General features: G+C 43.1%; 1 protein-coding gene across 3 annotated transcripts in view; it reads left to right on the forward strand.

Annotated features, from left to right (window-relative positions):
* Positions 1–3,984: 3,984 nt before the first annotated feature.
* Positions 3,985–25,761, forward strand: part of Uxs1 (UDP-glucuronate decarboxylase 1) — a 90,100-nt gene continuing 68,323 nt past the window's right edge. The window contains exon 1 of one of the 3 annotated variants that reach the window (XM_046420250.1): positions 3,985–4,151. In XM_046420250.1, coding sequence (XP_046276206.1) covers positions 4,058–4,151 — 94 coding nt within the window. In that variant the 5' untranslated portion in view covers positions 3,985–4,057. Of the gene's footprint in view, positions 4,152–19,380; positions 19,540–25,761 lie in introns of those variants that run through there. The other 2 variants (XM_046420251.2, XM_058578286.1) reach the window with 2 other exon arrangements.

Consider the following 25,761-nt stretch of genomic DNA (forward strand, 5'->3'; position numbering starts at 1 on the left):
TGATTCCTAGTTGGTAATTAACACACAAGGTCTTTCAGGATCTTACCTTTTTAACTTTTTTTTTTTTAAATACCTTTGCTTCTTGTTCTCTGTTCCTCTACCCAAAGGTGCCCATCATTCCTTATGGAGCCTTTCCTTCCCAGGCTATTTCCTGAGGGTGTCTATGCCCAAATATGATACATCCGAATCCTACACATCCTTTCAAATTCAGCTCAAATAGCTCCTGCTCTGCAAAGCTTTCCCTCACTCACTGTTCTCACCTGGAAGCAAACATGTGATATATTTTTTTTAAAAGTAAACACTGCCCATTTTCACAGTATAAATACTTTCACAAGAATGTTGCTAGTAGCAAGTGCTTGTGAGCCTGTCTCTGCATGACAAGTGACATTCTACAGCCTGGAAGCATGTTTCCTTCTTGCAAAGTTCCTTAGCCATTTATTCAGCTCTATCCCAGAGTGAGCACTCAACACATCCCACCATTGAGGGAGAGGTAGGCAGCCAGGGCAAGATGGCCAGTAAGGAAGAGTGGGGGTGGGCAGGGCCAAACCAAAGGAGCATGGAGAGAGTCTTTCAATGAGGTCAACTTCTTGGGTGATGAAAGTGTTTGTGTATACAAGCAGGAGACCCAATCAGACATATACTTCCATACTGTATTCCTAAGCAGGGGATCCAACAGAAAAACTAAAATAGATACGTGGACAGGAACAGGAGCACCATTGAACAATAATCAGGAGAGGGTAGATCAGGGGAGGAGATAAGGAAAGAAGGAAATTCCAGCGACCAGAAAAAGGCCCCTTCTCTTTAAAGAAGTCTGTTACTGTCACTTTGGCAATATGCCTCTCTCATAGAAAGGGTCCTCACATAGGGAAAGCTGTGGCTTAGAACCCCAGCCCTGAAATCCCAGCTATGTGAATGGTAACAAACTATACATTTACCAGTTGCTTAGAGGCTCAGTTTCTCCATCTAATAAAGGCAGCAGCAAAGTAAATTAAAACAGCCATTAAGAAAAATAGTATGGGGGCTGGGGATGTGGCTCAAGAGGTAGCGCGCTCGCCTGGCATGCGTGCGGCCCGGGTTCAATCCTCAGCACCACATACAAACAAAGATGTTGTGTCCTCCGAAAACTAAAAAATAAATATTAAAATTCTCTCTCTCTCTCTCTCTCTCTCTCTCTCTCTCTTTAAAAAAAATATTAAAACACTCTCTCTCAAAAAAAAAAAAAAAGAAAAGAAAGAAAAGAAAAATAGTATGGAGATTCCTCAAAAAATTAAGCAGAACTGTCACATGATCCAGCAATTCCAATTTTGGTATATGCCCCAAAGGATTAAAAGCAGGGTCTAAAGAGATATTTGTACAATATCTCTTCAAGACCCATACTCTTGGCAGTATTATTTACAGTAGTCAAAAGATAGAAGCAACACAAGTACCCTTTTTGTGCTACAAAAACTTTTTTCCCAGTGAGCTGTCCCTGTTCTCTAGATAGGCTTCGGGTGAGACAGTCACTGGCCAGCTCTCTTGTGTACACAATATAGGCTTGCTTTAATTTGATTTAAAATTGGAGTTGGTGGTCTTTTCTTTGCAGGTTTAACAGCTACTATCTAAAAAAAGGATAGTGGCAACATAGAAACTCTATCCCACAGAGAGTTACACGAATTAAATGTGATAAATTGTAAAAGTTCCTGGTGTAATAGTCCCTGGAACATTGTTGAAGTTTAATAAATGTTAGTTTTTCTCTTTTCCTTTGATTTTTAACACTTCAGAAGAAGAGCCATATTATGATTCATTTTTTAATTAGCGTGAGTGTGAAGAGCACTGCCTTTTAACTAGTAATTGCTTTAAAATATTGTTGTTAACAGATCCATGGGAAGAATGGAGGGGGTTGACAGCAAGGGCAACGTGGGGGTAGGGATGTGAACCCAGAATCTGTTCCAGAATGTGGAGGGCTAGGATGAGACAGGGAAGCTCAGGGGTATTGATGGGGTGCTGTCTAAGGCCAAGGAGAGCTTGGAGGGTCTCTTTGGCAGCTCTTTCCTCAGGCCTTCTGATCTTACCGGGGCCACACTTACTGTTGCTTATGCCTGAACTCTGGCTGAGTTCTTTGGGATACCAACAGTCTTTCAGATGGCAATGACAACAGCAGCTACTTTAGTAGTAATGGGATTTCCACAGGATTCATCCAAGGAGGCAGAAGTTGGTAATAGTGTCTGACAGCATGAAAAACACTCAACTAGGAAGGTTGGATTTAAAGAGTTTTGTGCAGAAATAAAATGTATCCCAGTTTCTGGTCTACCTGAACTAATACATACCTATAAATTAAACCCCACTTACAAACTATATGCTTAAAATTTGCTAGAATCTTCAGTCTAATTTTTCTGGCAGCACAGGTGTCAGCAAAGTCTTTTCTCCCATCTCTGTTCCTTAGTTTTAATATAAAAACCACCAGATCAGAGAATGGGAGGTGATCAGGACCACGACCTATTCTAGATACTTCTCTTTTCAAAAATCATAGATTTAACAAACCCCAAATGTCCAGTGATGAGGAAAGGAAGATTCACAGACAAAAACTAATTTGTTCCAAAAAGGTCTGCTCTGGGACCTGATCACTCTGGGACCCAGGCCTCTGGCTCCCATGTCAAGTGTTTTTTCACCTGGCAGCCTCTTTGGACACCTCAGACACAGGGAACTGGGCTTCTTGCAGGGAGGCAGCATGGATAATAGCAGGGTGGTTCTGCCCTTATGGGAATTTGCTCAGCTTCTTTCCTCAATCCAATGATTCTCAATGTTCATGGGGAGGGATCCAATGGGGGGAATGTTGCATCAGAATCCCAGAAGGACAGGATTTGTGCTCTGTAGTTTGAATGATGGGCCACATTGCTGCTTTGATTTATTGCTAGTTGGGGTATTTATTTTTGTTGGAGTTTTCTAATAAAGTCAAAGGAGGTTATTCAATGACTGAGTATAGCAAAATTGGTCCGGAGGTTGCAGGAGGTCAGAGCTGTAGCAGTCTTCTGGCAGAAACTTCTCCCTGTGGTCAAAGATTAGCAGCTCCCAATTACCTTGGGACCTTGGTGTCACACAGGCCTGTGCAACTGTCTTTTCTTCTCTACAACCCAGCTCTCTGTGAATCTGACCATGAACTTCTGATTACAGTAGACCCTTTGACTCTCCATGTTTATGGTCCCCATCACAATAAATGCTTATCAAACACATAACTTCAGGTCCTCATGAAATCAGTACGGCACAGCTATTCACCCCATAACTACATGGAACAGATAAACTCAACAAAAAGATTGGGATGAAACTCACACGATGGAATCTTTTATTTTCCCCTTTTCCTGATTTATCCTAAATTTATGTGATTAGCATTACTTTTTAATAATAATTTGTTTTTAAAAGAACGGCATCCCAGTTGCTCATAACAGAAAACGTGCGGTGGTTTTTGACGCTGGCAGCGTTTAGGGAATTCATCATTTCCGCTGCCCTTATCACAAATCAAGAAGCTTTCAGAACAGCCCGGAGAACCAACCGTTCAGTCAACTTTCTGCGAGAAGCATTCAAAGAACTTCAAAGACACGCCAAATTTGGCATAAATATGTGCTTCCTTCCATGTCAACCCTACAGTGCCCACCGCGTGCCACCCGCTGGGCTGGGCTCGGAAACTCGGAGCCCGCGGTCTAGCCTTCGGTCAGGGAGACACACCCTTTCTGACGGCGAGCCTTCCACACCTCGGCTCCAGCGATCCCCAGAGCTGGCGGAAAACACGCCAAGATGCGCATGCGCCGCGCCCTCCCTCAGACACGTTCTTCGAAAACCCAGGCGCGAGCCTCGGCCACTGCGCCTGCGGGAAGAAGAGCAGTAGGGGCGGGGCAGCGGGGGTGGAGCCGGAGGAGGGGGCGGAGTTACGCGTGCGCAAGGGTCCTGCGGACAGGAAACCGGAGTGTGGGGGCGGGGCCGCGCGGGCGAAGGGGGCGGGTTCTTCCCGGGCGGCCGCCGCCGCGCATTGTGTAGCAGGCGGGACCCCGCGCGGCAGCGTCCAGGACCCGCGCGGCTCCTGGGGATGGTGAGCAAGGCGCTAGTGCGCCTCGTGTCTGCCGTCAACCGCAGGACGATGAAGCTGCTGCTGGGCATCGCCTTGCTCGCCTACGTCGCCTGTGAGTACACGGCGCGGTGGCCCTGAGAACCCCATTCATTCCCCGGCTCCGCGGCGGGGACTAGGGCGCTGCGGGCCCGGCAGCGGGCGGTGTGGGGCCCCAGGGTGGCTCTGCATCCAGTGTCCCTCCCTTCCCCGGGAGCTACTGGTTCTACCCTTTTGCACTTTAGCAGCAGAGCAGCCGGCCAACTTGGGCGCAGACCCTGGGACGCTTAGGCCCAGGCGAGGAGACCCGGAGGCCGAGTGGAAGGGCCTTTGCCCCGGTCTCGGTGACCACGGGCTCCGCGCGGCAGAGATGCCACCGTCCTCCGCCCACCCCGCGGCCCCGCACTGGGTAGCACGGGACTCGGTGGCGGCACTGCTGTCCACGTCGCCCTGGGAGCCTTTGAGGGTCCCGGCCGGCGATTCCAGAGAGTGCCGCGCGGGGACACCCTTCAGGACGCCCGCGGCCGCGCTGCGGTGTTGGTTGAAGTAGGATAAAAATACTGTTGCCCTTGGCAGAGTCCCCGCTCCGACTGTTTGCTCCACAGGAAAATTACTCAGCATTTAACTCTGGGGGAGCCAAGTGTTGCCAGCCCCTGCGACCGCGCCCAGGTGTCCAAGCGCAGAGGCACCGGGTTGCCAGGTGTCCCCCCGGGGCTCCGCGCGACTTCAGCCTGGCCCAGCAGGGAGCCCCACACAGGAGACCTGGCGGGGCGGTCCCACAGCTTTGGCTTGTGAGGTTCTGCTTTCTGCCTCCACTCGCATTCTGCTGCCTGGAGAGAGGACAGGAGGACCAATTTGCAGACAGGTGGTGGGTCCTCTGCTTCTCTTAAGAGAGGCATAAGCTGTTATTTATTTATTTATTTATTTATTTATTTAAAGGTCTATTTGGTGGGAAAATATTTGCTGCTATTAATACTTTACCAAGTACCAAAATTTGACTAAAAATAGCTCCCAACGTGAGGTCCGTTTGAATCGTAGCATCCAGATAGATACATAAATGAACTGGTTGAGTTACTTAGATCTGATTCCCAAGTGACTGGGTACTCCGGAAAATGGCTTCAGCTGATAGGAAGGCAAGTGTGAGACCCATCCTGTCTGCTACAGCCCATCTCCTCCAGGAGGTGGAGTCCGGAAACTCAAGCAGGGCTCCTGGTTGCTAGGAGAAGTTTCAGGGATGGGTATTAGATGTGAGTAGTTTTGCAAGGAAGTAAAAACTAGCCTGAAGTGTGAAGTCAGTATTGAGAAAGAAATCTGAGACCCAAGAGAAAGAGACCACTTATGATTGAATTATTATTATAATAATAATAACATGACAATAATAATACCTAAGTTTGTTTAGTGCTTAACTGTATATGCACAGGTATGATTCTTAGGACCATTGTCTCAATTATCTTAACAACCCAAGGAAGTAAGTACTATGATTGTTCCCATTTTAGGGGTGAGAAAATTAAGTTCAAGAGAGATTAGGAAATACATGATCACACAAATGCAGACTATGGAGAGCAAAGGTTTGAGCCCTCAAATGACACTGGGGCCATTGGACTGCAGATTTCAGTGTTGATTTGGGGGTTGGAGGGGAATGTTTGGTGCTTCACTTTTAAAGTTAGACCCAGGGGTTTAGAATTAATAAGTCAGGGAATTTATGGAGCCATAGAAAAATTTTTCACCATTCACTTGTTCAGCAAATCTTACCTAGTCTTTACTCTTGTCTCTTGCTGAACTTGGTACCAGGGTACACTAGGGAGTGCAAAAACATCTAGTTTTTGCCAAGATAACACTGAATCTAGACCCAGTAGCTTAACAGCAATGGTCTCATACTTTCTGAGTATACAGAAGAATCATCTAGAAGGTGTTGCTTCTTTTTTTTTTTAATAAATATTTTTTAGTTTAGTTGTCAATGAACCTTTATTTTATTTATATATGGTGCTGAGAATTGAACCCAATGCCTCACATGTGTTAGGAAAGCACTCTTCCACTGAACTACAAACCCAGCCCTTGTTTTGGGTTTTGTTTTTTTTTTAAAAACACAGATTGCTGTCTCATATCTAAAGATTCAGATTTAGTAGGCCTAGGATGTGTCCTGAAAATTTTGCATTTTTAATAGTTTCTTTGTGATTCTCTTGCTATGGAATAGGGAACCCCCATTTGCCAAGAAAGAAATGGGCATGAATCGGACAATCATCGAAAGGAAAGTTATATGAAGGAAAATTGCAAACTGATGTGAATAAAGGAAAGGAATGCATGAGAGCTTGTGAAGGGACTCCTGAGTGATAGCATTAGGGGTTTTTGACTATGCATCAGAATCACCTAGAGTTTGGTTTTTCTTGTTTTGTTTTTTAAACACAGATTGCTGCCTCCTATGTGAAGTTTAAGGTTCCCTGGGGAATTGAGGTGTGAGCAGACAATGACCAATCTGTAGGTGTTCGTATAGAAAGTATATGTTCCAGAAGAAACAGTTATGTGCAGAGTCCTGTGGCAGCCAAGAGCAGGGAATATTGTACTAATGCAAAGAAGAGTAGTGTCATTGGAGTGTGGAATTATAGCCCAGTGATGAAGTTTTTGAGGCAGATCAGGGTCAGAGTAGACAGACCTGGAGGCCTCAGTCCAGCTCATGAATTGGGTGGTCATTTTAGCCAGGATTTTAAGACTGGGATGGAGGCAATGTTAATAATGAATGATGATGGTAAATGAGAGCAGCTTTGCCAAGAAAAAATGTTACAGGGCTTCTCTGCTTGATAGTGTTTGAGGATTCTAAAGATGTAGACTGGTCGCAATGACTCCTGTGATTTCTGTGTTTCTCCTTGTTAATAATCTTGCTGTCCTATTATGAATAAAATCTCAACTCTGTTTAAAAAACAAGAAAAGCGTGTACATTCTCCTAATTATATATACCTTCCCTGCAAGTCTGCCTTTTAGAAACTTCCTTTCTGTTCCTCAAGCTCAAGTTCTGTGAATCTTTCTACTTTTAATTCTCTCCCAGTCTTTGTTGCTCACTGTTACCTAGAGTCTCCCTTCTTGCTGTCGTATAACTTCTGCACCAACTAGTGGGTGAGTGTGTGAGAGAGAGAGACCATAGGCCGGACTTACATTTCACTTGAATTCTTTTCCATGCACATGTTCTTTTCTCAATGAAATCCCTAATCCTTGAGGGCAGAGATTGAGTCATCTTCATTTCAGCCTGTATAGTGTTTAAGGCAGTGCCGTTAATGCATCAGAAGAGTTCAGTAACTACAGAATGGATTGAATCAAAATTTATGCCAACCTACTAGTAAGTTGCTAGGTGTAGATCCAGCTTAAGTTATCTTTAGGGATTTTTGTTTGTTTATTTTAAACATATATGTAGTTTAAAAAGTCAGATGAATCTCGAGCAAGGTTTGCAGTCACATATCCTTGGCAGGCTTTGTTAGGTTTAACAACCTCCATGCTCCTGTTTCCGCATACCCAGAAATAAGCCCTTCGAATCTACCTAGCTCATTATTTGATTATTTTCATATTTATCATTGTTTTGCTGAATCAGTCTTTCTGATTTTTCAGTCATAGATAAAACATACCTGTGACTTTGTTGTTTGGGAGATGATTGAGATCAAACTTTAGTTTTTATGTATGACTATTCACAGTGAAATGCTATTCACAGTGAGTCATGGTGTATATTTCTTTTTACTCTCTCTAGAGCTAATTGGCTGTTTTGGCTTTGTTTTCAATATGCTTCGCTTTCTGCATACTATAACTGATCCGACTCCACATATTTTGCCAGTTGTCCATGCCTTTGCCCAGGAGGTTTATAATTTTTAAGCATCAGAATATCCCTTCATTGGCACACCTTTTAGAAGGAGCTGATCACTGGCATCAGGAGGTAAATTTTGGCATTTTTTTCTTCTTTTTTTTTTTTTTTTTTTAGTTGTAGATGTTTAGTTGTAAAATACCTTTATTTTATTTATTTATTTTTATGTGGTGCTGAGATCAAACCCAGTGCCTCACACATACTAGGCAAGCGCTCTACCACTGAGCCATAACCCCAGCCAAGGAGGTAAGTTTTGAAGCTTTATCCATAAGTGTCTTTTCTGCCATCATACTTGATGGATTGATAATGTAGAATTCCAGAAAAAAGTCCCTTCAGGATTTTAAGGTATTGTTGCATTACTTTCTGGCTTTTAATACTATTGAGGATTTTTGAGTCAGTCCTTCTATTTGGAGATTGTGGGCTCTGTGTGCCCCAGGTAATCAGGACTCACTACCCATTTCCAGCCTACGGCCCCTGCTTTTGATAGCACTGCCTTCCTCACCCTTCGTGTTCCAGGGCCTCGTGTAGTCGCTATGCCCAGAAGCTGAGCACACCTGCCTCACCTCTCCTCTTGTCCCTTCGTGGTGCTATAGATGCAGGTAGCTGCTTTGGTTTTCTTCCCCTCTGGTCTGGTAAATAACAGCATTCAGGTGATGGTACTCAGTTAAGAGAACAGCCTCTCCTTTGCTTCAGTCCACTGAAATAACCTAAAGAATAAATCTTGTGGGCTAGGGTTGTGGCTCAGGAGTAGAGTGCTTGCCTAGCACAAGTGAAGCACTGGGTTTGATCCTCAGCACCATATAAAAAACTAAATAAATAAAAATATTGTGTCCACCTACAACTAAAAAAAATAAAGAAAGAAGAATAAATCTTGTTTTCAGCCTCTGAGGGTTCCCTGGCAGCTGATTGCTGCAGCATAACAAAGCCTGCACTGACTGATATATTCCTAATGTTGAGAAATGTGAAGGTAGGCCTGGGTATGTCTTATCTAGCACACTAGACATTTTTGAGCCCTTGCAATTGAGAAACACATATTCAGTACTGAGACTATTCTTAAAGTATTTGGTTATTTTCTTCCCTGCCCCTATTTCTTCTTTGGAACTACTTATATGGATTGGCTTTCTGTTGCTGTGACAAAATACCTGAGAAAATAAACTTTCAAGGAGGAAAAGCTTGTTTTGATTCATGGTTTCACTGGCTTCATTCTGTGGTTTGCTTATCCCTGTTGCTTTGGACCTGTAGTGGTATAGTGTATCATGTGCATGATGGGAAAGGCTCACCTCATTGTGACCAGAAAGCAAAGAGACAGGAAGGGACTGAGGTCCCCATATCTGCTGCAAGGGCATGTCCCAGTAAACTTACTTACTTCCACTAGATTCTACCTCCTAAGAGTTCTACCACTCCAGTAGTGCCATAGGCTAGTGACCACACCTTTAGTACAAGGGCTTTTGGGGGACTCTCCAGATCTACAAACTACAGCACTACCATATTCTGATATAGAATTGCTTAGACCAGTTTTTTATTTCTAAGTTTTATTATCTTAAAGTGTAGCTCTACTTTCTTAAATCATCCTCATCTTTGTATTTATCTGTATTCTTCCAGGGTTTTTTTTTTGTTGTTGTTGTTGTTGTTGTTGTTTTTGCTATTGTTTATCACTTAGAATCATTCTCTTCTGTTCTCTGAATTTAAAAAAAAAAAAAAATGTGGTCCTTGCTTCATGGTTGTATTCTCCTAATGATAGTTTTGTTTGCTGACTTTTTTCTGAATAGTTTCTCTCCTTCAGGTTGCTTTCTCCCTTACTGAGTATCCTCAGATTGTCTTTCATGTTTTAATAGCGGGAGGCCCCTAAAGATGATGAAGAACACCCGATGACTGTGAGCTTCGCCATTTCTTGTTGAAGCCTCCCGATCTCAGTGCTGTAGTTCCTCCTGGGGTGTCATGACCAGACTCTCCCCATCCTCTGCTGGATGGGGCGGCCTGGCTGTCCACCTCCTGAAGCTCAGCGGGGAGAGGACTGCAGGCCTGTGCAGCACCCTCCTTATCCCAATTGGACTGGCGCTCCTGGATCCAGAGAGGAAAGTGTTGGTCTTCTGTCAGGGCAGGACCTAGACCTGGAAGTTTGTCCTACTTCTTAGATTTATTTGAAAGTCATACTCCTTGTCTTAGCTGCCTTCTCATCTCATGCGGATGTGCCAGGCTACACCAGTTCTTGCCCCTTTGTGGGTGTGAATTAGCTGTTGCCATTGCTCACTTGGGTCCTGTCTTCTCCCTTGCCCTTATCCATGTTCTTTCCACCCTCCAGCAACATTTGGGGGCTAGCTTTCCTTCTTCCTGTTCACAGATTTATTTCTTAAACAATAACAAAAAAATAAAAGGAAAAAGAAAGTTCTGACATTCTGTAGAGTTAAGAAGCCATTATCTTTTCACCTTCAGCTCTCGAAAGCTGGACTTGTGACATCCAGTAAAATTCTTGAACTTTTTGGTGTATCATGGGGTTTTTATTGTAATGACATCTTAGTTGGGTATCTTTCTTTCCTATTACTGTTATTCTGCTGAAAAGAAAAGACATAAAACCCCAAATCATATAAAAGAGTGTCTAACGCATTAACTTTGTGCTTATGAACACAGATTGCAGACTTTTTTTGTGGTTGGGATGTTTGTTACTACATGATTTTGTCCTTTATATATATCCCTCACCCACGTGACTAGAGGCCACCCTCACAAATTCACTCAAGAAACATTTCCTGGCTGGTTGCCGTGGAAGATAAGCAGTGAGTGAGACATTGTCATGATGGCGGCAGACTCTAGGGAGAAAATAGCTAAAAACAAACTACATCAGTGATGTGTCCAGTCTCACCTGAGTGTGAGAATCAGCCTGGGTTTGTTGGATGCAGGTTCCTGGAACCCTCCTCACACCTCTTCCATAGCAGCCTGGTGGTTGCATGTGAAACTTGGAAATGTTTTGATCCTTCAACATTTGAGTTTGGAAAATTTTATACCTATTTTCTGCCCTTTCTTTATTTTTTTTTTTATTTTTATTTTTTTAGTTGTAGATGTACACGTACGTTTATTTTATTTATTTATTTTTCTGTGGTGCTAAGGATCGAATCCAGTGCCTCATACTTGGTAGGCAAGTGCCGAACAACTGAGTCACAACCCCAGCCTTCTGCCCTTTCTTTTGAAAAAGAATTTAGTGAACACCCAGACACCCTCCACCTAGATTCACCAGTTGTTTACATTTGCTACATTTGCTTTTTCTCTCACTCTTTTTATATATGTATTTCATGTGTACTTTTTTGGTTGAAATGATTGAAAGTTAGAGTCATAACACTTTAAAGATTTTAACATATGAACCTGAAGAATAAAGGCATTCTTCATTACCATTATAGCACCCTAAAAATCAACATAAATAATATCATCTAAGATATAGTCCATATTTCCTCCATTTATAGCATAAAAATCTTTTGTAGCCTTTCTGTGTTTTTTGTTTCATTTTTATCATTTCAAATCTAGTGTCCAGTCAAGATTTACACATGTTGCATTTCATTTGGTTGCTATGTTTCTTACGTTTCTTCAGCTATAATATTGTTTTTTTTCCTCCCCTCCAGAACATTTACTTAAAAAAAAAAAAAAAAACCCAGTTCAGTTGTCCTAAAAATATCCTGCATTCTATATTTATCTGATTGTTTCCTTGTGATTAAATTTGGCTAAATATTTTTAATAATAATGAACATTGTATCGTGGAATGTGCAATGTTGTGGTGTTTTGTTTTACAAAACTACTGTTCACAGTGCTTAATTTGAGGCCCTGGAACGGGTGGCCTTCAAGTTGCTTCCGTGTGTGTGTGTGTGTGTGTGTGTGTGTGTGTTTTACTGGGAATTGAAGCTGGGGCTCACTACTACTGAGCTATATCCCCAGCCTAGCCTTCTTTTAGTTTGAGACAGACTCTTGCTAGGTAGCCCTGGCTGGCCTCGAACTTAAGTCCTTCTGCTTCATTGTCCCTAATAGCAGGGATTACATGGTGCACCACCATGCCCAGCTACATTGCTTCATTTTAAAGGTACATTTTCCCATTACCTAGTCTGCATGGTGATTCTTCAGACTATGTGTGTATCTTCTCCAGTTAGTGCCTTCTACATCCATTGACAGTCCTTGCCTGGACCACTTTTTATATTGGATATTGCAACTGGTGATTTTCAAATCCTTTGACGTTTACTGTCATTCTTCTGAAAAGAACTTTCTTTCCCTTCCTTTTCTCTCACTTTCTATATTAGTTTCTTGTGGCTGCAATGGTTTATCCCAAACCTGGGGGCTTTAGAACAAGAGAAATTTGTTCTCACAGTTCTAGAGGTCAGAGTCCAGTCAAAGCTGGCAGGACTGCATGTACTCCCTGTAAGGCTCTTTATGGCTCCAGGTGATCCTTCCGTTGTGCCTACATCACTTCGGTCTCTGTCCCTGTGTTGTTCACATGGCCTCCTCATCCTCCCTCTGTGAGATCTTTACAAATTCCAGTAGAAACCAGGCTTGGAATTTTGAATTTGGATCTCTCCTAGGCTAATGATATACAGTTCCATCCTTTTTTGTGAGGTTGGGCAGTGGCAGAGAGCTCGGCTCCCAGCCAGCCCCATAGACTCCTGCAGCATGCAGTGTGACTGGCTAGCATGTGCCAGAAATAAGTTGGATTAAATGCATTTTCAGTTTATGATCATCTGTCATGATGTAACACCACTAGAAGTTGAGGAGCACTTGTAGTTTCAGAATCACTACATCAATACCACTGTCAATAACAAACTTAAGAAAATTCAGGATTTCTTTGTCATTCTTTTTGTCCTTAGGCTACATTGCTTTAAGGATATGCAGTTAGATATTGTGTCCAAAAGTTAACTGAAATGTTCTTTCTATGCCTGATACAAGTTAGGTTCATTTTAGTTTTTTGTTTGCGTTCAGTTTTAGGGTTTGCTTTGTTGTTTCTCATTGTTTAAAATATGTAAACCGTGGGTTCAAAAGTTAATACTCAGATGTCTTTCACTGCAGTCTCTTGCCTCCCTGCTCTTTTTCTTTCTTTCTTTTAAACAACCCATATTTTACTTTACAAATATAGGCATGAGTCTGTATCTGTGCACCTTTTATCCAGAAGAAAATAGCGTGCTGTATAGACAATTTTGCATCTCTTTTTTTTTCCTGCTCATTATGTCCTGGAAAGAACTGAGTATGAAGTTGTAGACATCGCCTTCCTTCTTTTCTCACCTGGATCAAAATCCTGTGAGTGTGGACTGAATTTCACTGGACAAGCCTTCTAAGAAAGGGCATTCAGGTATTTCCAAACGTTTTGCTATGATAAATACTGTTACAGTAAAGAGACTTCTGCTCAGGCTCCCATCAACCATGTTTAGGATCCTCTTTTTTGCCTCCCTCCCCAACAAAATACAGCGACAAATTTTACGTTTTCACCTGTGTGAAGAATAGTATCCCTTGTGTTTTGATTTGTGTTTTTCTTACTGGGAATGAACTTAATCATCTTTTTAAATACTTAAGGGTTATTAGTAGGTCTTTTTTTCTGAACTGCTCATATTTTTGTCCATTTTTCTTTTGAGTCTTTGGTCTTAATTTTTAAGAACTCTTTACACTGGGGATGTGAAGTGTCCATTGTGATGTCAATTGCAATGATTTTCTTAAGCCTGGTGTGGTCAAATATTACAAAAAAAAAAAAAAAAAAGTTTGGTCTTGTCGTCTTCTGTATTCATGAAAGGTGCCCATTTTGATCACACCTGAGTTAAAGCAAATGAGGTTCCTTAGCCTGAGGCTCTAGACAGCCCCAGGATGGGGTTGGTCACTACAGTGATTGCATGATCAGAAGGTTGGAACATCAGCTTCAATACCAAACTCCAGGAAAGCGTCTGTAGTGCTGAAGACTGAGCTCTTAAAAACCTGAACAGTAAGTTTTGAGGAACTTCCAGGTTGTTGGTGAACCTGCTGGAAGATGTCGTGCCCAGAGAGGGCCTGAGAGCTCTCCACCCTTCCTCTGACCTCATCCTAGGCATGGCATCCACGGAGTTTTCTCCAGGGTCGTAGTCTTTACTTTAAAAACCTGATAATTATAAAGAAAGTATTTTCTTAAATCCTGTGAACTATTCTAGCAAATTTTTGAACCCAAGCATGATGAGAATTCCTGATTTGTATCTGCTTGGTCAGAAGTGCATGAAGCCTGGGACTAGTAGTCGGCCGTAGTGGGGCTGTCCTATAGGATGAAGCCCTGAGCTTCAGCCTGCACTCCATATGGTTGGTATCAGAACTGAATAAGATCGCGGGTGTGGGAGAAGCCCAGAGTGTTCTGGGGTAGAAGCAGGATTTAGGACCTGGGAATCTTCATTTTCAACAATTTTCCTATTTCCCCATGTAGTTCTTAAGAACTGGTCAAAGTAAATTGCCAGATACTGTGATAGAAAGGAGATCCTGAACTTTGAAGGAAGGGGATACTCTTGAGGCAGCTGGCATTGAGTGGGCATTTTGTGGCTCAATAGGGATTGGACGGTGGAGTTGACAGTGAAGGGGAGTCAAGGGCAGGCGGCAAGATGCAAAGAACAGGAATCCTTGGGGCCTATGAAGTACAATGTGAAGTCTGACTCAATACTTGATTGAGTGAGGTGAATAAATATTCAGTGAGAATTTATGTGTGAGAAAGGAAAGTTTGATGAACATACATACCCTAAGAATTAGGGCAGGACAAAATATAATGAATTGTGCATTTGGGGGGTGTCCCATTTAACTTGAATATTATGCTTTCCTCTGTACATTTATCTGTTTGAGATATGCTGGTGACTTTTAGCTCTGGCATATGACGCTGCTGTATAGGTCAGTGCTGTGGTCTGAATGTTTTTGTTCCCATCGAAATTTATATGTTCAAATCCTCATCCTCAAGGTGATGGATTAGGAAGATGGGGCATTGAGAGGTGATCAGGTCAAAGTGTGGAGCCCTTAGGAATGGGACATACCCAAAGAGCTCCTTGCTCTTTCTATCATGTGAGGACCAAGCAAGAAGACGTCATCCATGAACCAGTATGCAGGCCCTCATAGGACACCTAATCTGCTTCTGCCTTGTTTTTGGATTTCCCAGCCTCCAGAGCTAGGAGAAATAAATTTCTGTTGTGTATAAGCCACACAGTCTATAATATTTTGTTAAAGTGGCATAAACCAAGAGGTCAAGAGCATGTCTGTTGTGAAGATGCAGGACTTTCATGAAGAGGTATTCATTCATAGGTGAAGCCAGTTCCCCAGTTCTCCCTGCATATTGAACCCACATTGCATGCCTCCTTCAAGTGTCTTTTCTTGCTTTATATACTACAGATGTGATGATTTGTAGGTACCACCTGAGGGAAAAAATGCTCAGGTTTAGCTCTTTTTTGGAAAGGGTGTTTTCACTTGTCCTGATTGAGCTGCCCAGTAACTTAGGATGAGCCGTCTGCCTTGCTGGGGCTTCTAGGTTTTCTTAGGCCTTGCAAGCAAGAATAACTTTTAAAAAATACTGTGCAGAACTGAAAGAATTTATGTAAAGACATGATAGCTCTAACTGATTGCCACATGGGTCTTATAAAGTAACCTGTGAGAGGAAGGGACTCCCAAGCAGGAAGCACGCTGACAGCCACTGAATGGGAGAGGTTTTGATTTGGCCCTTTGCTTTAAAAGGGTGAGGAGTGAATTTGAAATTAATCTGTCAGTTTCTTTTGACTTCCGGACTAAGCTTTTTAGAGTTGTTCTAACCAAGATAAATAACTGAAGTAAAGCAACAAAAGAAAACATTTGAACTACTTCAAAGTAGTCTTTTTCAGAGGGAGTCTAAATGTGCTAAAAAAAATGAAAATCATTTTCAGGGTGGTGAAATCTTAGAGTGTTATCCGTGGTGTCTTTAAATGTTTTTATAGCAGTTACAGAAATTAAAAACAAAGCATGCTGGTTCTAAGTTGACGTACATACTACAGTACGTAGCACCTGGCTTTCATTTATTTGTTTAAAGGTATCTACAGGCAGCTGGGTTATATCAGCAGCAGGAGATTAGAGGTGTCGGACAGCAGAGTTGTAATAAATAAAAGAATCTGGATAATCTGATTCTCATCCAGGGAGCCAGTGGTAGTTCTTGTGGAAATGTTGTGGGGTGTGGATAAAGGATCCTCATGGTGGGACTCAGCAATTCTCATAAGTGCAGTGATACTCCCCCACCCCCTACAGGCCTTTTCTGTCCTCCTTAGATTGACTTCCCCTTGCCTGTGTCCCTGACCCCAACCCCCGCTACCCTTGTAGATGATGAATGCTGCTCTGTCCTTGGGTAGAAGGAATGACCTGCTGCAGTCACCCTGATATCCTGCAGTGAGGAGTTGCAGGGAGGTGCCTTCTGCATTTTTTAGATGGGAAGACTGAGGCACAGCACATTTAGATCCCTGCCCCAGGTCTCAGTCTGACTGCAGTGATTTTGTGATGGCATAGAGGGACCTGAAGGAACCCCAAGGCTGTTCCTATCCCATTTGTTGCATGGATTAGGCTTTTTCTCTTAATTGTGGCAAAATGCACATAATATAAAATTTACCATTAATAACTTTTTTTTTTTTTAAAAACTGGGAATCGAACCCAGGGCCTTGCTTATGCTAAGCACGTACTTTATTACTAACCTATACCCCAGCCTTTATTTTAACCACTTTTTAAATGTATGTTTCCGTAGTGCTAAGTACATTCACACTGTTTTACAACCAATCTCCAGAACTATTTTACCTTCCCCAGCTGGTGGGCTGCTGGTACTTCTCTCCCCTAGCCCAGGCAATCATTTTACTTTCTATGAATTCACCACTGTAGGGACCTCATATTAATATTAGTGGAATTATGCATATTTGTTCCTTTTGTGGCTGGCTTATTTCACTTAGCATAATGTCTTCAGAGTTCCTCCATGTTGTGGTATGTATCAGAATTTTCTTCTTAAGTCTAACTAATGTTCCATTGTATGTACATACCACATTTCTACTCATTCATCTGACCATGGATATTTGAGTTACTTCCACCTTTCGGCTATTGAGAATAATGCTGCATGGGTGCACAAATACCTCTTCAAGACCCTGCTTTCAGTTCTGTTGGGTACAAACCCAGAAGTGGAATTACTGGAGCACATGGTAATTCTGTGTTTAATTTTCTGAATTAACTGTCATACTGATTTATACAGCACCTGCCCACCTCCCTCCCACCTCCTTTGTATCTCTCCACCCTTATGTGTCCTCCATTCTCTCTCTCACCTGTAACCCACCCACCTCTTCAATCTCCTCACTCCCCACTCACAACCTCTTCTCTTCTCCACTTACCCCCTCACTCTTAGTCTCACTCTGTCCCTTTTTTCTCTCTGATTTGCATTCATACTTGTAGACCCCGCCTTCTCCCTCCCTGCACTCTTTTACCTTCACCAGCAGTCCAAATCCTTGCCAACATGTGTTATCTTTATTTTATTATTTTATTATAGTAGCTATCCTAATGGGTATGAGGTGGGCATATAAACTTTTCATGAGACATGTCTGAAAGAAATGTTACTTTGAGGCAGTCCTCAGTGGGGTGCTTACAAGATGGTGGGGGGGTGGAAGAAATATAGACATCTGTATCCTTGGGTTCAACCAGGCATGGATTGAAGATGTTAAAATAATTATATCTGTTCTGAAAATGCACAGGCTTTTTTCTTGTCATTAGTTTCTAAACAAGAATAAATAAATGCTGTTTACCTAGCATTTACATTGTACTAGGTGTGATAAGTTCAAGTAAACGGCAGAATGTGAATAGGTTCTATGCAAATACTGTGCCATTTTACAAAAGGGACTTGAGCACTTGTAGATTTTGCTATGGAGGAGAAGTGTCAGTTGGGAACTAATCCCCCACAGATACCAAGGGGAAACTGTGTTTTGGTGGATCAAGATTGGAGATGTTTCCTGCCTTGTCCTTTTCCTGGTGAGTGGTCCAGTAGCCTCTTGTTCCCTTCTGCCTCCTTCCCTATAGCACTAAGGTGGCTAATGGTGGCACGGTGTAGTGGTCACAGGTCTGCCATTTTGTCTGGATTGAAAGCCCCAAAACCTCAGTTTCCCCAGTTTAGGTGATTGGAACATTCCTCTGACTGAGCCCTACTGGTCTTTTAGGCTGCAGTGTGCTATGTCTGCAAGAGTTTCATGCACCTATCCCATGTGCTTATGCCTGGCACTGCCCTGCCCTGCCCCACTGTCACTGACTTCCCCAGAGCCCTCCCAAGGCACCTGCCCACCTCCCTCCCACCTCCTTTGTATCTCTCCACCCTTATGTGCCCTCCATTCTCTCTTCCACCTGTAATCCACCCACCTCTTCAGTCTCCTCACTCCCCACTCACACCGTCTTCTCTTCTCCACTTATCCCCTCACTCTTAGTCTCACTCTATCCCTTTTTTCTAACTCTTTTGTAGACTCTCCCTTCGTCCTCTGAGAACCTGGCGATAGGCAGGCAGGGCACATTAGGCTGACCTCCAGGAACAGCATGTCACAAGGTCTAACCATGTGGATGACCACACCACCATGGAGAATAAGCCTAGAGCACCATCTCAGTTGGAATGCAGAATGCCTGCCAACAGTCACGCCTATGGTCCCAGGTCATGACTATATACCCAGGTCATGCGCCTGAGCACTGTGGATAGAAAGTAGACCTCCTAGATCCCTCCCCTTTTTCTTTCCCTCTCTGACATTTTTGAATACAAAATGAAAAGGCTGACCTCAATCATCATTAAACATTTTAAAGCTCCATTTTAAAAAATTACAAAATAACGTGCAAATAGGAAAGTAAGGTGCTTACTCAGTGTGGAAAGACTAGATTGAAGTGCAAAGAAGATTTTTAAAATCACAGTAGTCATAATCTGTGTATATTAAAATGTCTTTCAACTCCAAAATAGTGCATTTCTTTATTTAGGCAGATCTTTCTCTTTGATACTCAGGAAGGTTTTGTAATTTCTTTCATGTAGGTTTGTACCTTTTTGTGTGATGTTTATTTCCATCAACCTTTTGCATGAGTGTTCTACTTAAAGATTCAGTATCAGTTACTAAGAAAACTTCAATAGTAAGCAACAAAATTAGGTCCCAAGCCATAATCTGTTTTTTAAAGCAAATTTCTCCTTCACCTTTTATTCTCATCTTTAATGTATCTACATTTTCCCCATCTTATTCATAAATATAGTGTTATTTCTAAATGAAATTAATACAACCTTACATGTCAGGTCATATGGGAGCATTCTGGCTGTGGTTCCAGGGTAGATGGTAACCCATTCCTCTCTTAGTGATACAAAGTTGTGATGTGAGATCTGACTTGACTTTTTCCTCCTGACTGGCACCGCCCTGTGCCCCCTCAGAATAGATTCATCAATGGTTATTCTTAGACTTGGCAGTTGTATTCATGAGAAGCCAGTGGAGGAGGAGGAGGCAGCATTTGCAGTAGGACCTGCGTGGGCAGCAGTTTTCTGCAGGGCTGTCACTGACTTGGCAGCTGGTGCTTGAATGGGTCCCTCTGCACAAAGGCTTGGCATGCACCCACATGCTGCCCTCTCATTGGGAAGTGAATGGTCAGGGGTACAAGAACAGGGTGCATTTCGGTATGTACCTGTCAAAAATGAGGTTTCTGATGCCATTGGAGCTTTGCTGGGAAAGGCGAAGCTCTACTTAACTGTCATTAATCTTCTTGCAGCCCTTCTTGTCTGATGCTGGGGGGGGGGGGGCGGGAAGCTTCTCCCTTCTTCGCTTTTTCTTTAATGATTCTATTTCCATCAAAAATCTGAAGATATATTCATTTGGTAGCTTCAGGGAGGTCTGCTTCATTTTCTATTGTTTACAGAAAATATTGCGTTGACCTCACATCTGTATTTAAGTAGGAAAAAAAAAAAAGCAAAAGAAACAATGTGGCAACATGTCTCGTACCACATCAGGCACCCATTGGTAATTTGAGAAGTCTAGGGGAGGGTAGAAAGGAGATTTCTTAGTTGTTTAATCTGTAGCTCTTTGCAGAATTAGAGTACATCTTAGCTTTTCTGAGTTGAGAAGTGGAACTGGCTGGGTTTTTGTTTGTTTGTTTGTTTGGGGATTTTTTTTTTTAACTCTTTTTTCCTCCCCAGATTTGATGCTGTCCTGTGGTATTCAGATGGAGATTTAAAAAAAAATTTGTTTATATTTTTCTATAGTGATACCATAAGCTAGAACCTTGAGTGGTGTGTATGAATGAAACTTGTTTACAGACTTATTGTTGTCCTGTGCCATGGCAGAAAAAAAACATGATTTTTCTCAGGTAAAGATCTATGGACAGAATGAATCATTCCAGCTCCAAGAATTAGTCATGTAATTGTTATTAATGCATGTTACACAGGAAGCTTGCTTTCTATGGGTTGTTGCTGCCAAGTACTAAGTTGAGTTGAGTGACCTGGGAACCAGAACACTTAGTGGTTAAGTCATTTACAGTTTGTTTGGACAGCGAGGTGCAAGAGTTATTGATGTGTGTGTGTATGTGTGTGCACGCGCTCGCTCATGCTGGGCATTGGAACCCAAGCCTCCTACGTGCTAGGCAAGTGCTCTACCACAGAACTACAACCCCAGGCTTGAAGGAAGTCTTTCAGTGAGAGAGTTACCTCATTCATCTGAATGGTTGCACCGAGCTTAGGTAGGTTTAGGTTATATGGTGTCCTCCTGTAGATGGAAAGAGGTCTCCACACAGATAAGGCTTTCAGTTGAGAGAGTTTTCTTCCTTCAAATTTATTCTTACAGTTTTCCTCAGAGAGGACAGAACTCAGTATTTAGAGCTTTCAAGTTTTACCTTAAAGCCAGCCTGTCTTGAGGTTGTAAGGTCAGTTGTGTTAAAGTTGCTTCCTTATTGCAGTTTCCACTCTCTAATGTTTAATGTGCAGAGTAACAGAAGGTTAGGACAGGTACCATGGCCTCTTTATGAAGGCAGAGCCTCCACACTGGTACAAATGAAGGGTCCAAGAGGGCATGTGAGGGCCCACACAAGATTTGGAAAGATGACAGAGACAGATCAGGAGAGGGGGAAAAGAGAGGGGTCAGTGTTGCAGGGAGGAGATCAACAGGGTGATGAATGGGAGATGAGGCTGGAGGGGTGGTGAGCAGGGCCTCATGCCCAGGAGTATAGGCAAGGGAGCCTTGGGGCTGGAATGCACTTGGAGAGGATGTTCCACCTGTGTCCAGTGTATGTGGAATCAAGGGAGCACAGGGCACCCTCAGGGAGGAGGGAGCCAGATCCCAGTGCTCATGCAGCGCTTTGTCATGCCGAGTGGGGTCACATCAAAGGAGGCCCTGCTCCTGAGTTGTGCTTAGTCCAGCACACATACCAATCCTGAGAACTCCATCAGTGCCACCCTGCTAGCTACTATGGAGAGAGCTGTTTGTGATCAAACACCGATTACTTCGTGGCTGGGAAATGCAAATGTGATAGAAGAAGTCAGAAGGCACTCTGTGGGTTGGGAAGACTGCACATATTAGGGTGGGGAGGGGAACCCTGGAACACCCCACATGGAGTGTTGTGAAAAGAGAAGATGGGACAATATACATCACATTTTTTACCTTATCTCTTTATATTTTTCCATTTTTATTGGGATAATGCACAGAATACAGTGGCACATATGCATGTCTATGAAGTGCATGTCCCCAAATGTTTTGAAATTGGAAGTAAGCAATCAAAATTGTTGGGAGAATTATCAAAATCTTTAGTAAGACAAACTCTTGAGTTTGAAATCTAGAGCAGGACAAAGCAGCTGGTAGGGAGATGTGCCACAGAGATGGCAGGGACAGAACCTTGAAGAAGGTCACCTGGTGATGTAGTGACTAGGCCGTGATGTGGGGAGGGCATATGGAAAGATGAGTCAGTCCTCTAGGGAAGAAGGGCAGAGAAGAGGAAGAGGGACATACAGAATTGTAGTGGTGTCAGCAGCAGAGGGGTGTTGGCAGGGAGGTTTACTGAACATTGGCTTCATGTGTTCTTTGGACTGTTTTAAGAGGATGTGAGCAAGTAAGGAGGACAGAGATGAGCCACCTGCAGCAGAGTTTCTCAGGTTTTAATGGCACCTGGAGCACTCTCCAGAACCCAGGCTTCTGATTGTGAAGCTGTCATAATCCATTCAGGCTGCTGTAAGAAAGTATCATAAACTAGCTGGAATTTATTTCCAGGATAAAGGTGGCTGCTGATTCATTTCCTTATGAGTGCTGTCTTCCTGGCTTGCATATGACCATCTTGTTGCTGTGTCCTCGAGTAGCAGGCAAAGGATATTCTAGTGTTTCTTCCTATTCTTTTAAGTGTTCTAATCCGTCCTGGGGGCCCTACCCTCATGACCTCATCTCCTCCCTACCCCCATGTCTTCACACTGGGGGATGGAATTCCAGCATATGATGTTCGGCAGGGACACTCATTCAGACCATGATGGGAGCCATGGGTGGACCTGAGAATCTGCTTTTGCCACAGGTTTTCAGGAGATGGCTATCACCATCTGGAGACACAGCTTGAGCAGCTCTGGCTGTACCATTTGTTCTGTCCACCCACAGGGATCCTTGTGGAAGGGAATTCCCCTTATCCAGGCCTTAAGACAGAGTAATGGATTTTCTTGAGATAGTAAAGTAACTGGTTTTGAATTTCTGGCCAATTTGAAGAATGTAACCTGATACTTTGAAAGCTGTGACATTGCCCCACCTTGACTAGACAGACCAATTCATCCTCTACAGACTTACAAGTGTATTCAAATCTTTCTTCTGTGAGTTGTAGAAATTAAATTAATGCATTGCCAATGTTTAGGAAGATCTTACATCATCTCTGCCAGACTTTCTTCTAGTATAAAGAAATACACATACATCTAGCTTTAAAATCATATGTAGTTTTAAAAAGCAAAGCATTGACTTTACATGTTATTCTCTAAGTTTTCCTTTTCACTTAGCAGTGACATTTTTACCTATAAAGACTTTTCAAGGTCTGGATGTCATCTACAAACCCCAGTCTCTTGCACTTTTAATCACCTTTAAAAAGCAAGTAAATCTTGGAGTAAAACTTCTCCCTCTGACAATTTTGGTATTTTTATATTTGATATTTCAAACACCAAGTAAATTAAAAAAGTTTTTTTAATATTTGTTTTTTTAGTTGTAGATAGACACAATAACCTTTACTTTATTTATATGTGGTGCTGAGGATCAAACTCACATGCTAGGCAAGCGCTCTACCGCTGAACCACAACTGCATCCCAAAAGAAGATTTTTTTTTTTGACTCACAGTTCTGGAGGCTGGGAACTTCAAGGTCATGGAGCCACATGTGATGAAGGCCTTAATGTGTCATAACATGGTACAAGGTGTCCCCTGGTGAAGAAGCATGTATAAGACAAAGGGACTTGCACTGGACCCACTTTTATAACGAATCTGTTCTGGTGATGACTAACCCACTGTTATGATAAACTTTAATCCATTCATGAAGGCTCCGCCCTTGTGACCTATCACTTCTTAAAGTTACCTCCTCCCAGCCCTGGTGCTGGGAATTGAACCCAGGCATGATCTACCACTGAGCTTCATTCCCAACCCTTTTTACTTTTAATTTTGAGACAGGGTCTTACTAAGTTGCTGAGGGTGGCCTGGAACTTACGGTCCTCCTATTTTAGCCTCCTGAGTTCCTTGGATTACAGGAATACACCACTACACCTGGCAAGGTTTCACTCCTTAATACTGTTACAATGACAATTCAATTTCAACATGAGTTTAGGAGGGAACATTCCAGCCATTACAGTAGGGTTTTATTAGGAAAGTCTATGGGAAGGTGTGAGTCAACTGATGAGGGTTTAGTAGCTGGAATTTAGGACCCACCAGCTGAGACTCTGGGGACTGCTGATCAGTGAGTTTTGGAAAGGACTGCTCTCTCACCTTCTGGATTCTTCCCTGGAGGTCTGGACCCTGGGGTGACCAAAAAGCAGAGCTGAGGCCACAAGGGGTCTTCGGTCAGTACCGTGTGCTTGAACTTACAAAGTGTGCCAATTTCTAGAGCCTGCTCACAGTTGCCTTTTAATCTGGGACAGTTTTCACCCTGTACAACTACTTAGCTGTGCTCAGGCCTGGCTCAGGAATAGGTCAGGACTAGGCAGGCTTCATTTGGGTGGTTTCTTTTAGTTCCTCATTCTTTTAGTCTTTTTCCTCCCATGCTAGGGATTGACCCTAGGACCTTGAACATGCTAGGCAAGTGCTCTACCACTGAGCCACAATCCAGCCCTAGTCCTTCATTCTTAGAACTGGAGACTGGAAAGCTCCCTCACTTCTGCCCATCACCTTTTTTGTGTTTGAAGAATTAGAGGCAGAATCATATCTTCTCATTTAAACCTTCTTGTCAGTTAAACTAGAATTTCAGTTCTTATTATAAGAATAATACTTGTTTTTATGTGCTTCAAGAAAACATTTCGATTGTGTCCCCTCAAAGTTTATCCAGGGTGAGTCAAATATGTTCTTTTCCCAGAGTACCCACATCGTTGAGGTTCTCTGGAGGTGAGTAAGGGTGCATCTTTCCTAGGTATAAGGTCTTTTTTGGTTCGATGGGGCAGCAGCCATGCCAGGGGTGGGGCATGTCAGGATTTCCCCAGCACTACAGATTTGACTCTCTCCATGCGAAGCTAAGCCTCTGTCTTGAGGGGTGCCAGTGCACTTGGTAGGAAATGCTTTGGGCGACTTGATTTAGGATGGATCTGAGCATCCTGTAAAGAGGACTAAAGACCCAGCTCTGTTGTCCCAGTTCTGGTTATGTTTCACTGCTGAACCAACCACTTCTAAATTCCGTGTTTAAAATCTGCTCTGTTGTATTATGCTCATTGGGTCAGAAGCTTGAAGGTGGGGTGGCTCTTTGTGTTTCCTGATGTCTAGATCCTCCATTGGGATGAATCAACCAGCCAGGATGGAGGATTCACCTGTACATGATTTCTTCACTGCCCCAAGAACAGACTTGCTAAGTACTGGCTGTTAGAATGTCCATCTGGCACCTGTCCACATTTGGTGTGGTCAGACTTTTTCCATGTTGACCAAGGGCACTAAGATAGAGTGTCCCAGCGAATGAGGCAGCAACCACAGCTCCTGGCTGTCTATGACAGCTTTGAGAGTCACAGCGTCATCTCTGATCTTCCCTGTGGTCCAAGCAGCACAAGCCCACTGGATTCCAAGGGACAACACAGAGACCTCATCCCGTGGAAAGTGTGTCAGCTAATTTTTCAAAGCACCATGTTTGAGGCTCCTCTGTGTAAAAAACAAGATGACACTGCAGAGCTTTGTAGGAACACTTGCAGATAGACCAAGTTACAGGTAGGTGAGGCACTGTGGTGCTGTTAAACATCCTCTGAAGAGCTCAAGGGGAACAGTAAATAGTCCAGCAGCACAATGCACAGCAGCATTGTTCTGGAACTTTGTCTACTGATCTTACTCACTTTAAATGTGCTCAAGGTACCATCTGTTTGTACAGGGTTTCTATTTCTCTAAATTAAAGTGTTCTTGCCCTGAGCAGTGGAAGGTTAGAGTCAGTATTCGTTCTCCTGAAATGGGAGTGTCTACCATCTGGAATAGCTTTGTTGCCCACCTAAGGATTTCAAGAAGGTTAATATCACTCCGTTTTAGTTTGAGCACATGCCATGTGGCATCAGAGGTGGGGGATTAGCTTAGAGGACAAGTTTGGAAATGAACAAGGTACTTTTCTTCCATGTAGGTGGGGGCAGCTCTGGAGCCCTCAACAGATCACACAGGACTAGGGATGAGGCCTCACTCATGGAAGGATGGCATCAGGGTGGGGGGGTCATTGGCTCTCATACCTTGA

The sequence above is a fragment of the Marmota monax genome, unplaced genomic scaffold, assembly GCF_021218885.2.
Source record: "Marmota monax isolate L192 unplaced genomic scaffold, Marmota_monax_Labrador192_F-V1.1 WCK01_AAM20220418_F8-fsc00204, whole genome shotgun sequence".
NCBI classification, from domain to species: Eukaryota; Metazoa; Chordata; class Mammalia; order Rodentia; family Sciuridae; genus Marmota; species Marmota monax.